Consider the following 17,004-nt stretch of genomic DNA (forward strand, 5'->3'; position numbering starts at 1 on the left):
AGAGAAGATGCTTGAAATAATTTCTATCCTCTTAAATTTTTTTAAAAATAGACTAGTCTTTTAGAGCAGTTTCAGGTTCACAACAGAATTGAGCAGAAAATACATAGAGTTCACACATAGCCCTACCTACCCACACATATATACTCCCCTACCCTCAACATCCCTCATCAGTGTGACATATTTGGTACAGCTGATGAACCAACATGGGCACATTATTATCAACCAAAGTCTATAGTTTACATTAGGGTTCACTCTTGATGTTGTACATTCTATGGGTTTTGAAAAATGGATAATGATGTGTAGCCACCACTATAGTATCATACAGAATAATTTCATTGCCCTAAATATCCCTTGCGCTCTGTCTATTCATTCCTCCCTCCCTCCTTCTCCCCAAACCCCTGGAAACCATGATCTTTTTTTTGTTTCTGTAGCTGTGCCTTTTCCAGAATGTCATTTGGCTGGAATCGTAGTTTGTAGCCTCTTGAGACTGGCTTTCGTTTAGTAATACGTCTTTTAAGTTTCTTCCATGTCTTACAAGGCTTGATAGATTTTTTTTTAACTGTACACATTTTTTTTAATTTATCTGTATGTACTATTCATTGTTTCTAAGAATGTTTAGAGCTTTAGCATTTTAAACTTACAGTTACCAAAGGAATAAAGCCAACCACAAAATAAGAATTAATTCAAAAAGATACATACACTCTGCTATTAAAAGCAACATTATTTATGGAAGCATCTTAAGTGCACATCAATAGTTGAAAAGATAATGAAGATGCAGCACATATATATGTGTGTGTGTGTGTGTGTGTGTGTGTGTGTGTGTGTGTGTAATGGAATACAACTCACCCATAAAAAAGAAGGATATTTTGCCATTTGTGGCCCTTCATTTACTTTTTTTTTTCCCACTTCAAAAACCAGTATTTTATAACTGGCAGAGACATTTCCATAACATCAAAAACAACAGAATACCTAGAAATAAACTAAACCAAGGAGGTTACCTATACTCTGAAAACCGAAATATCACAAAGAAATGGAAAGATTTCTTGTACTCTTTGATTAGAAGGATCAACACTATCAAAATGGCCACACTACCCAAAGCAATCCACAGATCCAATGCAACCCTATCAGAATACTACCGACATTCCTCACAGAACTAGAACAAACACTTCCAAAATTTATAAGGAACCACAAAAGACCCCAAACAGCCAAAGCAATCTTCTGTAGGTCTCTTTTTTCCCTTCTTCTTGTTCTTTTTTCTTACGGTTTGATGATTAGAGAAGGTCCTTTAACATTTGTTGTAAAACTGGTTTGGTGGTGCTGAAATCTTTTAGCTTTTCTTTATCTGTGAAGCTTTTGATTTCTCCATCAAGTCTGAATGAGAGCTTTGCTGGTTAGAGTATTCTTGGTTGTAAGTTTCCCCCTTGCATCACTTTAAATATATCATGGCACTCTCTTCTGCCCTGTAGAGTTTGTGCTGAAAAATCAGCTGATAACCTTATGGGAGTTCCCTTATATGTTATTTGTTGCTTTTCTCTTGCTAAGTTTAATATTTTCTCCTCCTTAATTGTTGTCAATTTGATAACTATGTGCCTTGGTGTGTTCTTCTTTGGGTTGATTCTGTGTGGTACTCTCTGTGCTTCCTGGACTTGGCTGACTGTTTCCTTTCCCAAGTTGGGGAAGTTTTTAGTGATTATCTCTCCAAAAATTTTCTCAGGTCCTTTCTCTTTCTCTTCTCTGGGAACCCTATAATGCAAATATTAGAGTGCTTCATGTTGTCCCAGAGTTCTCTTAAACTATCCTCATTCCTTTTTTTAATCTTTTTTGTATTCTGAAGTAGTGATTTCCACTAATCTGTCTTCTAGTTCACTGATCCATTCTTCTGCCTCATTTAGTCTATTCTTGGTTCCTTCTAGTGTGTTTGTTATTCATTTCAGTGATTTTATTCTTAAGCTCTGGATATTCTTTATATTTTCCAGCTCTTTGCTAATAAAAATTTCGCTATGTGCATCTATACTTCTTGTGAGTTCTCTAGACATCTTGGCCATCATTACTTTAAACTCTTTCTCAGATAAGTTGCCTGTCTCCTCATCACATATTTCTTCTGGGATTTTATCTTGTGCCTTGGCCTGGTAGATATTCCTTTGCCACTTCATATCTGTCTTTCTGTATGTTTGTGGATTCCTTCCACATGCTTTGGGATTATTGTTTCCTTATTTCTATTATCTGCCCCTGGTGGATGAGGCTGGGCTAGAGGCTTATGCAGGTTTCCTGGCAGGAGGAGCCAGTGCCTTCCCACCGCTGGGTGAAGCTTGGTCCTGGACCTCTGATGGGTAGTGCTGTGTCTAGAGGCCTTGTGGCTTAGTAAGTCTGGTGATGGGTGGGGCTGTGTTCCCACCCTGTATGTTGTGTGGCCTGAGGCTTCTCTACAGGCTGTTGGGTGGGGCTGGGTCTTGGTGCTAATGATCCAATCAAGATGTCAGCCCCCAGGAAAGTTCATATAGACTAACACTCCCAGAAAGTCCAGCACCAGCTTTTGTGTCTCCTGAGTGAGCCACAGCTGTCCCCCACATCCCCAGGAGACCCTCGAAATCCAGCAGGCAGGTCTGGCCCGGTTCCTATGAAATCACTGCCTCTGCCCTTGGACCTGGTGCATGTTTCTGTGTATGCTTCCCAAGTGAATGGAGTCTTTTTTCCCCTAGTCCCGTGAGGCTCCCAGAGCCAAGCCCCCCTAGCCTTCAAAACCAGATGTCCTGGGGTCTCCTCCTCTTCCCAGTGCCAGAACCTGAGCTGGGGAGCCTGACGTGGGGCTTAGAGCTCTCACTCCTGTGGGAGGGCCTCTGTGACATAACAAATCTTCAGCTTGTGGGTTGCCCACCCAGAGGGTATGAGGCCCAGTTATATCGTGAGCATACCCCTCCTACCATTTGTGGTTCCCTCTTTATGTTGCCAGTTGCAGAAGATCTTTTTTGCTAGGTTCCAGTCTTTTTTCAGTGGTTGTTTAGCATTCAGTTGTGGTTTCATTGTAGTCATGAAGAGAGGCAAGCTCATGGTCCTACCACTCCGCCATCTTGACTGGAAATACCCCTCTATCCTCTTAAATCTGTTGAGGCTTCTTTTGTGCTTGAGTATGTGGTCTATCCTAGAGAATGTTCCGTGAGCACTTGAAAAGAATGTGTATTCTGTTTCGGGGGTATGTAATGTCCTAAAAATATCAACCAAGTCCAAGTGTTGTATTGTGTCATTAAGTATCTCTGTTGCCTTACTGATTTTCCATCTGGAAGACCTGTTCAGTGATGTTAATGGAGTGTTAAAGTCTCCTACTATTCGGTATTCCCATCAATTTCTTCCTTTATGTCTGTTAGTATTTGTTTTATATGTAGGTGCTCCTATATTGGGTGCATGTATGTTAATGAGTGTAATATCTTCATCTTGTTTTTGCTCCTTTGATCATTATATCTTGTCCTTACTCGTCTTTCTTTATGGGCTCTGTTTTAAAAGTCTTTTTTGTCTGATATGTGTATTGCTACTCCCACTTTCTTGTCATTTCCATTTGCATGAAAAAATTTTTTCCATCCTCTCACTTTCAATCTATTTGTGTCCTTCACTCTAAAGTGGGTCTATTGTAGGCAGGATATTTTGGGCTTTTGTTTTATTATCCAGTCTGCCACTCTGTCTTTTGATTGGAGCTTTTAGTCCATTGACGTTTATAGTAATTTTTGACAGATGTGTATTTATAATTATTTTGAACTTTGTTTCCCAGTTGATTTGGTATTTCTTCTTTGTTCCTTTCTTTTCCTTTTTGTTTTTCTTTTTGTGGTTTGATCATTTTCTTCTGTATTAGCTTGGTTTCTTTTTTGGTTTTTGTGACTGCATTGTGCTTTTGATTTGTGGTTACCCTGTTTTTGAAGTCTGTTAATCCATCACTATATCTTTTTGCTTTATACTGATAGTCATGTAGGCTAAAACACATCCTAAAAAGAATGAAGACAAAAAAAGAGAGAGAGAAACAGTATCTATGTTCTCTTGCTCTCCTCTCCCACCTTTTATGATTTTGATTTTTCTTTTTACATCTTCAAGTTTATTCTCTTGTAACTCATTGTGGTTATTGCATTTCCAATTATGGTTTTCTCATCTCTATAGCTTCCTGTTTCTTTTCTATTTAGAGTAGACCTTTCAGTATTTCTTTTAGTGTAGGTTTGGTTTTTGCTTGGCTGTGAAATTCTCTCTCCTCTACTCTAAAGGATAGTCTTGCTGGATAGAGTATCCTAGGTTGCAGCTTTTTCTCATTCAGGAGTTTGAGTTTATATTGCCACCCCCTTCTGCCCAGCAGTGTTTGTATAGAGAAATCAGCTGAAAGCTTTATGGGAGTTCCCTTGTAACTAACTCTTTGTTTTTCTCTTGCTGCTTTTAGAATTGTTTCTTTAACTTTGGCTATCTTAATTATAATATGTCTTAGTGTAGGTCTGTTTGAGTTCTTCTTGTTTGGGACCCTCTTTACCTCATGTACTTGGATAGCTGTTTCCTTTAGGTTTGGAAAGTTTTCAATGATTTATTCCAATACCTTTTCAATCCTGTTTTCTCTTTCTTCTCCTTTTGAGGCCCGTATTATGCGTAGGTTGGCACACTTTATATTATCCCATAGGTCCCTTGTATTGCTTTCATTGGTTTTTACTTGCTTTTCTGTCTGTTTTTCTGATTGGGTAACTTCTGTTACCCTGTCTTCTAAGTCACTTATTCGTTCCTCTGCATTATCTAGTCTACTTTTAACTGCGTTTAGCTCAGCTCTTACCTCAGCAGTCGAGTTTTCTGTTTTTAATCGGCTCTTCTTTATGGTTTAAATTTCCTTTTTAAAGTATTCTGTCTCTATTCGTAGTCTTAGATTTTTCATTCTTTTAACTGAGAGTAGTTCCTCTGCTTCTTCATTTCGCTTACATTTCTCTGGCTCTATGGATTTAGGAGTATCAGTTATCTACTGTGGTGTTGAAGGGCTGTTTTTGTTTGTTTTTATTTAAAGTAGGAGCATTCCTGTGTAGACTGTGTGCGTCTAATAGTTTTGTTGCAGTGGCTGTTCTTACTATGGATGGTTGCCACATCTTCCATGAGTGCTGGCTGTTCCTTTGATTGGGAGTGTGGTTGGTGGTGTGGTGATCAGAGCCTGCCCTGATTGTTGTTGTTGAGCCTGGCCTCCTTTTTTGTTCTCTGGTTGTCATAGCCTTGACAGGGGCCTTGTCTGCCTCCCCTGTTGCTGGAATAGAGGCTTCTAGATCCATTTCTGAGCTGTGGTGTGTAGTAGGCAGGATTGGAGCGCTTCAGCTGGGAGGAAGAGTAGGCAGGAGGTGTCCACTAGGAAGTGCCATCTGTGGTTGTCTGTCATTTGTTATGTGGGCTTACACAGTACTCTTTGTTGACACTGCCTTTGTCCCTGCCTTACGCCTGCTCTGGTGTTCTGAGCCCCAGGAACCACCAGTGCTGATCCACCAATGTCAGGCGCTCAGACCTGCTGTTGTAGCAAGAATGCAGTCACACACCTAAATCTGTGGTTTGCCACAGGGTCAGCACAGACCCCAGCCATGCCCCACATGGTATGGTCCACCAGCCCATTGTAAATACCCGTACTCGCCCCTGCCATGCTTCAGAACTCCACTCACTGCATATTGGTCCCAGAGGCTCGGGTCCACAAAGGGTCCAGAGTGAGCAAATCCACCCTCTCTGCCTGGGGCTATAAACAAATTTCAGTTCCGTCTGCGAAGTTACAGGGCCTCTGGGTAAGGATTCAGTTTTCAGCCCTCCCTCCGTGCAGCAGTGATGGCTATGACCAAGCCCCACCTCCCTTCTCACGAGAACACACCAACAATGGCACCAAGCAGAGAAAGCTGCCATGGCGTGGCTGTGTTGCACCCCTCCCCGACATACAAACTATTAGTGGTGCTTTTTTATGGGGGCCCAAGGCTATTCTGTTCCACACACAACCCCAGCCAGAGCTCACACCACCCTCCAGTCCCCTAAGGCTGCCTGTGTGCAGTGGGCTCCTCACCAATCTCCAGCAGCCAGTTCCAGCTCATCCCTGCCGGCTCGCGTCTAAGCCAGGGATTGCAAGGAGCCTCTGTGTCAGTTTCCTTAGCTCTGTCTTCCAAGTGGCTGCCACTTTCTCCTATGAGCTTCTGAAGCTCCACTTCTGTCCCTGCTGACCTCCCAGCTGGAAAGGGGGCATCCCAACATGAGGGTACCTTTCTTTCTATGCTGCTCCCTCCCTGCAGGACTAGTTCTGCACTGATTTTTTTTTCCTTCATTACCAGATTTTGTGAGAATCCTGTATTTCGAAGAGAGAGACACTCTGCCAGGGTTCAGTAGGTGTTCTGTGTGATTCAGTGGGTTTGTAGGTGTAATTCTTGGTGTGAGTCTCTGTACTCTGCCATCTTGGCTCAGACTCTTAAAAGATGGTTAGAATCAAGTTGCCTGGATTTTATTTTTTTTTTAAGCTACCCAGTCTGTTTTGTTTTGTTTTTTTTTTAATTATTGCTACACAACCCATGACATTTTGGGGTTTTTTGAAGTTTTGTTTTCATTTTTCAGTTTTATTAACTAAAATCGATACAATTTGACTGAACAGATACAATTTATTGCATGTAAATACATAATATAATGTACTACATATATTTAATTTACATAAATGTATCGTTCATTACTTCTAAGAATAGTTTAGAGCTTTAGCTATTTAAACTTAGTTATCAAAGGAATAAAGCCAACCACAAAATAAGAACAGAATGCAGTCATCCAATCATAAAGGACAGTCAAATGTGCTTACACATATTCAAGAAATCAGTCATCCATGTTATAAATGATAAGTAGTTCATTGGTGTCTTTTTTTTTCTAGAGTCCACATATAAGTAATACATGGCATTTTTCTTTCTCTTTGTGGCTTCACTTCTAATAATGATCTCCAGGTACATCCATTTTGCTGCAGATGGCATTATTTTATTCTTTTTATGGTTGAGTAGCATTCCATTGTATATATATATATATACCACTTCTTTATCCAGTCATCTGTTGATGGACATTTGGGTTTTTTCCATGTCTTGGCTATTGTTACTAATGCTGTTATGAACACTGGGGTGCATGTGTCTTTTTGAATCAAGGTTCCCTCTGGATATATGCCCAAAAGTGGGATTGCTGGATCATTGGTAAGTCTATTTAGTGTTTTAAGGAACCGTCATACTGTCCTCCGTAGAGGCTGCACCAATTTACATCCCCACGAACAGTGTAGGAAGGTTACCTTTTCTCCACATCCTCTCCAGCATTTATCATTTGTGGACTTTTTAATGATGGCCATTCTAACTGGTGTGAGATGATACCTCACTGTAGTTTTGATTTGCATTGCTCTAACAATTAATGATGTTGAGCATCCTTTCATGTGCTTGTTGGTCATCTGGATGTCTTCTTTGGAGAACTGTCTATTTAGGTCTTCTGCCCACTTTTTCATTGAGTTGCTTGTGTTTTTTCGATATTAAGCTGTATGAGTTGTTTTTATATTTTGGAAATTAGTCCATTGTCGGTTGCATCATTTGCACATATTTTCTCCCATTCTGTAGGTTATCTTTTCATTTTGTTGATGGTATCCTTAGCTGTGCAAAAGCTTTTAAAAAGTTTAATTAATCCCATTTATTTTTACTTTTATTTCCATTACTCTAGGAGCTGGTTTGAAAAAATATATACTGCTGTGTGATTTATGTGAGTGTTCTGCCTACATTTTCTCTAGAGAGTTTTATACTATGTGGTCTTACATTTAGGTCTTTAATCCATTTTGAGTTTATTTTTGTATATGGTGTTAGAGAATGTCTTAATTTCAGTCTTTTACAAGTAGCTGTCCAGTTTTCCTAGCACTACTAATTGAAGAGTCTGTCTTTTCCCCATTGTATATTCTTGCCTCCTTTGTCATAGATTAATTGACCATAAATACATGAGTTTATTTCTGGACTTTCTATCCTGTTCCATTGATCTATGTGTCTGGGTTTGTGCCAGTACCATACTGTTTTGATTATTTTAGCTATGTAGTATAGTCTGAAGTCAGGGAGAATGATTCCCCCATCTCCCTTCTTCTTTCTCAAGATTGTTTTGGCTATTTGGGGACTTTTGTGTTTCCATACAAATTTAACATTTTTTTGCTTCAGCTCTGTGAAAACTGTTGGTAATTTGATAGTGATTCCATTGAATCTGTATATTGCCTTGGGTAGTATGGCCATTTTAACAATATTGATCCTTCAAATCCAAGAACACCATTTATCTTTCCATTTGTTTACATCATCTTCAATTTCTTTCATCAGTGTCTTACAGTTTTTGGAGTACAGGTCTTTTGCCTCCTTGGGTAGGTTTATTCCTAGGTATTTAATTCTTTATGGTGCAATGGTAAATGGTATTGTTTCCTTAATTTCTTTTTCTGCTATTTCATTGTTAATGTATAGAAATGCAATGGATTTCTGTGTATTTTGTGTCCTGCAACTTTACCAAATGAGTTCTAGTAGTTTTCTGGTCACTTCCTTAAGGTTTTCTATGTATAGTACTGTGTTATCTGCAAACAGTGACAGTTGTACTTCTTTGTTTCGAATTTGGACTTTTCTTTTTCTTCTCTGATTTCTGTGGCTAGGACTTCCAAAACTATGTTGAATAAAACTGGCAAGAGTGGGTATCGTTGTCTTGTTCCTGATCTTAGAGGAAATGCTTTCAGGTTTTTCCCATTAAGTATGATGTTAGCTGTGGGTTTGTCATATATGGCCTTTATAATGTTGGGGTATGTTCCCACCTTCTGGAGAGTTTTTATCATAAATGGATGTTGAATTCCATCAAGAGCTTTTTCTGCATCTATTGAGATAATCGTATGGTTTTTATTCTAAAATTTGTTAATGTGGTGTATCACATTGATTTGCAGATACTGAAAATTCCCTGCATCCTTGGGATAAATCCCACTTGATGATGGTATATGGTCCTTTTAATCCATTGTTGGAGTCAATTTACTAGTATTTTATTGACGATTTTTGCATCTATATACATAAGTGATATTGGCCTGTAATTTTCTTTTTTTGTGGTATCTTTGTCTGGTTTTGGTATCAGGGTGATGCTGGCCTCATAGAAGGTGTTTGGAACTGTTCCTTCCTCTGTAATTCTTGGAAATAGTGTCAGGATAGGTGTTAGCTCTCTTAAATGTTTGGTAGAATTCACCTGTGAAGCCATCTGTTCCTGGACTTCGGTTTGTTGGGAGTTTTTTACTGATTCAATTTTAATACTGGTAATTGGTCTATTCATATTGCCTATTTCTTCCTGGTTCAGTCTTGGTAAATTGTACATTTCTAGGAAATTATCCATTTCTTCTAGGTTATCCTTTTTGTTGGCGTATAGTTGCTCATAGTAGCCTCTTAGGATCCCTTGTATTTCTGTGGTGTCGGTTGTAACTTCTTTTTCATCTTTGACAAATTTGGGCCCTCTCCCTTTATTTCTTGATGAGTCTGACTAAAGGGTTATCAAAATTTTTTTTTCAGAGAATCAGCTTTTTGTTTCATTGATCTTTTCTATTTTTTCAGTCTCTGTTTCATTTATTTCTGCTCTAATCTTTGATTTTTTTCTTCTACTAATTTTGGATTTTGTTGTTCTTTCTCTAGCTGTTCTAGGTGTAAGGTTAGGTTGTTTACTTGAGATTTTTCTTGTTTCCTCAGGTAGGCTTGTATCGATAAGAACTTCCCTCCTAGAACTGCTTTTGCTGTGTCCCAAAGGTTTTGAATCGTTGTTTTCATTTTCATTTATCTCAAACTATCAGATTGCCTCTATTTTAATCCCTAGTTTACTACACACTAGTTGTATCACTCCAGGCAAGTCATTAAATCCTTTTATGTCCTTAATTTCATCACTTCTAAAATGGGAACAATAATAGTTTCTCATAGGATTACTGTAAAGTTTAAATGTGTATAATTTTAAAACATCTAGAATGGTGTCTGGAATAGTATTCAGTATACATTACCTAGTATTTATTAGTATTACTTATTATATTGGTAAATCCAGTTAATGAGTATCTTTAATACAAAAAAAGTGAGAAGACATACTCATCCCTCCACTGATACATCATATCTATAACATTAACCAGGTTTTTCAAATCAAATAACTTAGGCCCCTCTATCTACCATTTAGAACTAACCATAAGCTCAAGCTTTTGGCGGGAGGAAGCTTTTTTAAAATAAGCTTTTTAAAGCTAAGTGGTGCCATTAAATATCACAGTTTACCAGCACAAAAAATATACTTAATCTTCCCATACCTAAGATTTATAATTGAATAATCAAAATTTGTCTGAGCTGTTTTCAATCCTTGTATCTAGCATTTTTCCCCTTCTAATAAGTTTATATCTCCAAATTTAATAATTACCAATTATTTATAATCAAGTCTAGGTAAAGATTTTTAAAATTTCTTGAGGGGGAGTAATTAGGTTTACTTACTTATTTTTAGAGGAGGTATTGGGGATTGAACCCAGGACTTTGTGTATGCTAAGCATGTGCTCTACCACTTGAGCTATACGCTCTCAACTAAAGATTTTTAGAAGTTGATTTTTATTGATCTGGGGAAACAGTTGTTTGCCCCATTATAACATTTCTTTTGTTAGAATTTATAGTAGTGAAGTTTAATATCCTAACAGACAAAAAGACTGCATAGTTTCTGTAGAAACATAACTTCTGAAAGTTTCAAAATGAAACCCCCAAAACAGAGAGATATACTTAGATGTTTCTACAATAACAAAATAAAACATAATATGCTTTATAAATTAATCTCAAGTCTGAGCCAGACACGGAAGGGTGGAAAGCCTCAATTCTGTACCCACATAATCAACAGTCTGTGGAAACTCTGGGAACCATGCCACTGGTGTCCAAGCTGGCATAGTTGGGAAATGACACATTCTTTAAGAAGCTGTTGTCCAGGAAATGAGTAGGTCAGAAAGCACACCAGTAAAAGGTCCATAAACTTGTTTTATGAATGAAGTGTATGAGGTATACTGGCTCCATGCTGCAGCACCTCCATGAGCATATCATAATTTCTCATTCATTCTTCAGTTTTTAGCATGGTGATGGATTGAAAGAACTCTAACATGAAAAAATGTCAGCCATAAGAATATCATCCCATGCCATTTCATAATTATTTTAAATCAATTTTTCCCATATTTATCTCCATTCTGAGATCAGATCTTCCCACCTGCCCCTCCCCACCAAAAGAAAGAAATAGAATACAAAAGCCCTACAAATTTAACCAATTTTATTCACACTTCCCATGAAAAGCAGTTACATTTTTACATAGTCATTAACACAGAACAAAAGAAATCTTAAGATTAATATATCTGATTAGACACACAATACAGAAAATAAATGTGAAAATTTAAAATAGCATACTTTAGTGATTAAATTTATACTGTATTGTCTACTTATTTATAGCAGCATCAGTAGGATTTCTCTATTTTTTAATAAACTAGCAGCAAAACTTTTTAAACTACACAAATTCAGTAGATGTTTCCCTCCACTGTTTCACTCATACAGAATTTATCACATTAACCAAACCAAACCACTTCTACTTCCTGAAGAAAAAGGTGGGAAAAGATTTCACAAGTCACTAGTTTCCCCAAAAAAGAAAGAAAGGGAGGAGTAAGAAAGAAAGCTGCAAAAAATTTGCATACAATTACCAAAAAATAAATTCTCAACCACCTTAACCAATTATGGGTAGATTTTGTGGCATCGCCTTGTGTGTGTATTGGTGAATAAAAGCTATGTTAACCTTTCTGATTTTATACTGCAGTTGAAAAATATGTGGAAATTTCCAGGAGGCCTGTCAGAGCCTGGAGAAGATATCGGTATGTATCTTACCTATCTTTAATTGGCTTGAAAATGTTGAGGAAATTCATATATACTTTTTTGGAGCTAAAAAAAGTATTTTAACTTTTCTAATTGTTTCAGATCAAGAAAATTTCGGTGAAGTTATTTCAAGGCTGATATAAAATTAGCAGCAAAACTTGTAATGATCTTATTCCATTAGTATAAATAATACCATTAGGAGCATTACACCTATTTTTCTGCTTAGAACTGCTTCTAGATTAGTTTCAAAATGAGAAGCTCCGGATATACTTCAGTCAAGTGTAGCATTAAGGGTTATTTTGAATATGACTAAAATTGTTGGAATCAAACTGAGAAAACAAATTTTTGGCCACTTTATCACATGAAGATGAATAGTAACATTTTGAACTGTGAAATAAGTATTATTTATAAAATCAGTGATAGAGCAGTGGTGACATAAATCTTCCCTTTATGAAACTTTTATCTATTTATTTTGGATAGTCAGGAAGCATAGTAAACATAGTAAAACAGTAAAATGTCTCATAAGAAAGTCTCAAATGAGAGGTAACTTCCTAAAACAACTTCCTGAGCTCAATATTTAAGACAGAAATATGAAATTAATAATTGTCACTGATTTTACAGGAAATAGGGGAAAGAACAGAAACTTCTTTCCTACCTATTCCTTAAACCATTGGGTCAAATGCAGTCCCATCATAATAAATCATTCAGAGAAATAATACTGATGTCTCCTATTCTCTTTAGCCATCATTTACTTGAAGGCAATTTCCTAAATTATTTTAAGTATATACATACTTGACTTTTTTTAATGTTCCACGGATTAAAATGCCCTGTACACTGTATAGAGCCAATTCCTAACAACCTACAGGTAAATCTCCTACATTCAGATACATCTAGCAAATTGTGGTTTTTAGGTACTTGCCTTTTGCTTAGATTCTGCTAGGTCTTCTTTTGAAATAAAAGAGGATTTTGTAGTGATGCAGTGCTGAAAGAGAAGGCCATTCATTCTAGAACATCGGATTATTTCACACTGTCCTGATGTGATATGAGAGCGTGTGAACTAGTTACGGTTTCCTTCCTTACTCAGTCCATATTGGGCAGACAGCAGCCTACAGAGCTCCGTATAGCTTTGTCTTCTGAGTCTTCTCAAATGGATTTACTTTTTTCATTTAAGTTTTATGGATCTTCTGAATTTCAGATATATTTAAATTTAAATGAAGAAACACATTTCCAAGCCAAATATGTATAATTAAGAATTCACTACTTTTTTAAAAAGTATTTGTAGTTGTCACAACAACAGATATATTCAGGGAGCGCATACAAATGCCTCAACCATGTAGAATTAAGAAAAAAAGCAGCAACTGGCATTCACCATACTGCCTAGAAGTAGTAAAAATTGAAGCCTTGCCTTAGAACTGATAAAACCCTGAAAGTAGCTAGAAGTGATAACTGACAGCAGATGTCTGTCTGAAAGACTGTCTAGATGAAGGCATTTCTGTTTTGTAACATAGTACAGTAATGGATGATTTGGCTTCATCATTAATCATCATTAAGAATAAGAATTATTTATTTTCCTTAAAACCTGTTTTTAGGAAAGTGGGTAATATACTTCAGGAATACTGCCATCACAAATGTGCAAACATTCCTATTGGCTCTTAAGTAGTAAACACTGGTTAACTGAGAAGCACATTTGTTTGGAATCCTTCATTCTTTGATAACACATAAATGAAACACTATTGTCCATAGTGTTTAAAAAAAAACATTAATTAAGAGGGCATATACCAATAGAATGCAATCCTCAGGCTTTAATATAATATACCCTAAGAGTACAAAGTTACAAAGTTAAAAATGGAGTAGCTGCCTTCCTGACAGGAAGAGAATCCTGCATAGCAAAAGGGCTATAAAGCAGTGAGGTCTGATCAAAGATGATCAGTGTACCAGATTCAGAGGGAAACACCAGGAAAACCCACATTCTGCACAGTTTTTTCCTATTATATTTTATTTCAACCTAATCCTATTAAATATTACAAAATAGAAATAACAAATATAAACTCCATTTAAACACACTATGATGTATTTAAACATCTTTCAACCACCAAAAATAAAAACAAAACTCTTGGTTTTTCTTACGTTTTTCAAACCTATGAAATAGTAAATGTTATTTCAGTTTAGCTTACAGTACATTAAAAAAATAATGGTACAAGAGAATAGAGCACTGTAACTAGGTAATAAGTTTAAATTCATGGTAAAATCCTTGGAGAAGAGATTTCAATCTTGAGATGGAAAGGTTTCCTCTAGATACAAAAGCATTACTTTGCCTATTCACTTGTTAGTCTAGTCAGTGATACCATGATTCAAATTAAACTGATCAAACTACCCAGGCAGTGCTGATTTTGAATCAGCTGCTGTGATCACTGCTGAGCAGGACAGATTGGCTCACTAGCCCCATCCTGTGCTTCCATAACACACAGACTAGACTCAGGAACTAAATGCCAAACGCTTGATTAGTGGTACTAAGAGTTAAACAAGACCCCCATGGTCAACTTTTCAAAGCTGTTAAAGAATAAAACATTCAAACAATTTTTCAATCTTCAACAAACTTAGTAACAAACATGTATACCACTGAAAATAATTTTTTCCTATTAAGGCAATTTTTTTTCTTAACATTTATGTTTATAGTTTAAAAATGTAATTTCTAACCATGTTTAATCTATAGCAAATCTCAGTTATAAGGGGAGTCAGCACATAGTTTAAAAAAAGACATTTGTCTGCATTTTTAAACTCTTTACTCTTCCTGTGTATATTTCCAGAGCTGTTTCTTGATGGGTGTAAACAAGAGCATATCCAGGGAATTGGTAAGATAGTCTATTTCAGAGCACACAGGAATTGAGACATTTTCCCCTCACTTTATCTTCCTTGCCTATTTACCAGCAGGACTACTCAAAAGGCAAATATAATTTGCAATTTGACAGACAAGAAAATGGAGGCATTAAAGGGTATTTGAACAAAAATTAATTATGCATGTGGCAATAGTGAAACTTCCCAACAAATAGGCAAGGAAGGCTTTTTTAAGGACTTCTCATAAACACTCTGGGAGACAGTGACAAAGCATCAGAGTTAGAGAAGTCCCATGGAGGAGGTTCATCTGGATATTTAAAAAAAGCACTACAAAAATATGTTAATGGCAGTAAAAATACTGCCCCAGAAATTTGCATATTATTTAAAAAATCAACCATGTAAAATGTGAAGACCCTTGTATTATAAAATTCTATAAATTGCAGGTTTTTAAAAACTTTTGATGAGATAAAGGACTGTGGCATTTTGAGTACTGGAGGAAAGAATCCAAGTTCTTTGGAATCTCAAAACACAAAATGCCAAAAGTTACCATGGTGGGACTCCACTGACAGGATAAGCAGAAGAGCATGACCAAATGGTTATAAAGGAATCTCCTCTGACTTCAGAAGCTTCTTAGCACTGTACATCTAAGAAAATACTTTGGTATCTCATGATGTCCAGAAGACAGAGTTGTATCAAAAACTACTTTCCTGGGGTAAAGTTTTGCTTTTGAACCTTTAATAATCTATCTGAAAATCTTGGATGATTAAATTTCTGAAAATGTGACCCTACCTTTTTCTTTTTTTTCTTTAGGAGATACAGCAGTTCGAGAAGTTTTTGAAGAGACTGGTATAAAATCAGAATTCAGGTCCCTCCTAAGTATTCGGCAACAACACACCAATCCCGGAGCTTTTGGGAAGTCAGACATGTATTTCATCTGCCGCTTACAGCCATATTCATTCACCATAAATTTTTGCCAGCAAGAATGCTTAAGGTGTGAGTGGATGGATCTCAGTGACCTGGTCAAGACTGAAAACACAACTCCCATCACCAGCAGAGTTGCTAGGCTGCTGCTGTACGGGTACAGAGAAGGGTTTGACAAGATAGATCTGACCATGGAAGAACTTCCAGCAGTTTACACAGGCTTGTTCTATAAACTCTATCACAAGGAACTGCCAGACAATTACAAAACTGTGACAGGAATGTGTTAAATTCATATTTATAAGTAGTGGACATTTGGATTAAATATCTCACTTTAATTTTCTAATGTCTATGATTTCCATGAAGAAAACTTGTGTGTGCACATTTTAAAAGCCTCTTTTCAAATGAAGCAAACGTTATCAGAAAGATTGTAGCTCTAAGTAAGCTTCACTGGATAAAGGCAAATGCTATATAAAAAATGGAAATCTATATATTTTCCAGGAATTTTTTTTAACTAAGGCAATGATTAAATATTTATCTGGCCAGTTATCCAAACTGAGCAGGTAGCTGTACACATTTTTCTTCTTTCATTAACAAATTTCTAAAATATACCTCTTCTTTCATGTGAAATGATCAGATGCTGCCATTAAGATCAGCTCTTAGCAGACATTGGAAGAAAAAGTATAGCTTTCTGCCCAGGTCCTGTTTTGGGTCCAAGTTTGTACTGCCCAGTTCGTTTCAGTGCCACATACCAACTGGAGTATTTCCTTGACCGGTAAGTATTGTAGTTATTAGATTCCAATCGTTCAAAAAAGAAACACTCGTCTGTAACACATTTCTGAAAAATAAAGGAAAAATCAGTAGTTATTATTCTTTTCATAATAAATATTTGATGACAATACACAGTGCTTTGGGTTTAGCAGACAATCAAACTAAAGTGAGACAGGCCAAAATCTGACACGACCTAATTCTGCAGGAAGAGCAGGATGGGAGCACAGCATGTCAGCAGGACAACTTCAAGCACACCTCTCCAGAGGAGCAGTCCAAGGACCATTCTTCGCCCCACAGGTCAGGTGTAGTATAGGAACCACAGCAGTTCAGACTTGAAACATCCCATGTATGTAGATTTTAGTGTCCCCACAAAGAGGTATATACATCCAGTAACAAGCAGCACGCTCCATTGAGGGAAACCCAAAGCAGTAGCTTCTGCTTAGGTATTTACGGCCCATACAACCCCTCTCAGTCTAGTGAAACACTCCTGGAACTACAACCCAGGGGTAACCTTCCCATAAAGAAAGGTTTTATTCGTACGTTGCTCACAGAAACAATTCCTTAAATTTGAACAAATGTTTCTAGTGACTAACTAATGTTGGTTCTA

The 17,004-nt window shown here is 37.0% G+C and overlaps 2 protein-coding genes and 1 pseudogene across 3 annotated transcripts in view; 2 read left to right on the forward strand and 1 right to left on the reverse strand.

Annotated features, from left to right (window-relative positions):
• LOC141573341 (chondroitin sulfate N-acetylgalactosaminyltransferase 2 pseudogene) overlaps nt 1–6,864 on the forward strand; it is a 33,346-nt pseudogene extending 26,482 nt beyond the window's left edge.
• The window catches only part of NUDT6 (nudix hydrolase 6), a 52,708-nt gene extending 36,593 nt beyond the window's left edge, over nt 1–16,115 (forward strand). For both annotated transcript variants that reach the window (XM_074341280.1, XM_074341281.1), the window contains 2 exons: nt 11,818–11,872; nt 15,519–16,115. In XM_074341280.1, coding sequence (XP_074197381.1) covers nt 11,818–11,872; nt 15,519–15,916 — 453 coding nt within the window. In that variant the 3' untranslated portion in view covers nt 15,917–16,115. The remainder of the gene's footprint in view (nt 1–11,817; nt 11,873–15,518) is intronic.
• The window catches only part of FGF2 (fibroblast growth factor 2), a 61,634-nt gene continuing 55,896 nt past the window's right edge, over nt 11,267–17,004 (reverse strand). Inside the window, 1 exon segment of the mRNA XM_074341263.1 lies at nt 11,267–16,464. Coding sequence (XP_074197364.1) covers nt 16,279–16,464 — 186 coding nt within the window. The 3' untranslated portion in view covers nt 11,267–16,278.

Source organism: Camelus bactrianus, chromosome 2 (assembly GCF_048773025.1).
Source record: "Camelus bactrianus isolate YW-2024 breed Bactrian camel chromosome 2, ASM4877302v1, whole genome shotgun sequence".
Taxonomy (NCBI): Eukaryota; Metazoa; Chordata; class Mammalia; order Artiodactyla; family Camelidae; genus Camelus; species Camelus bactrianus.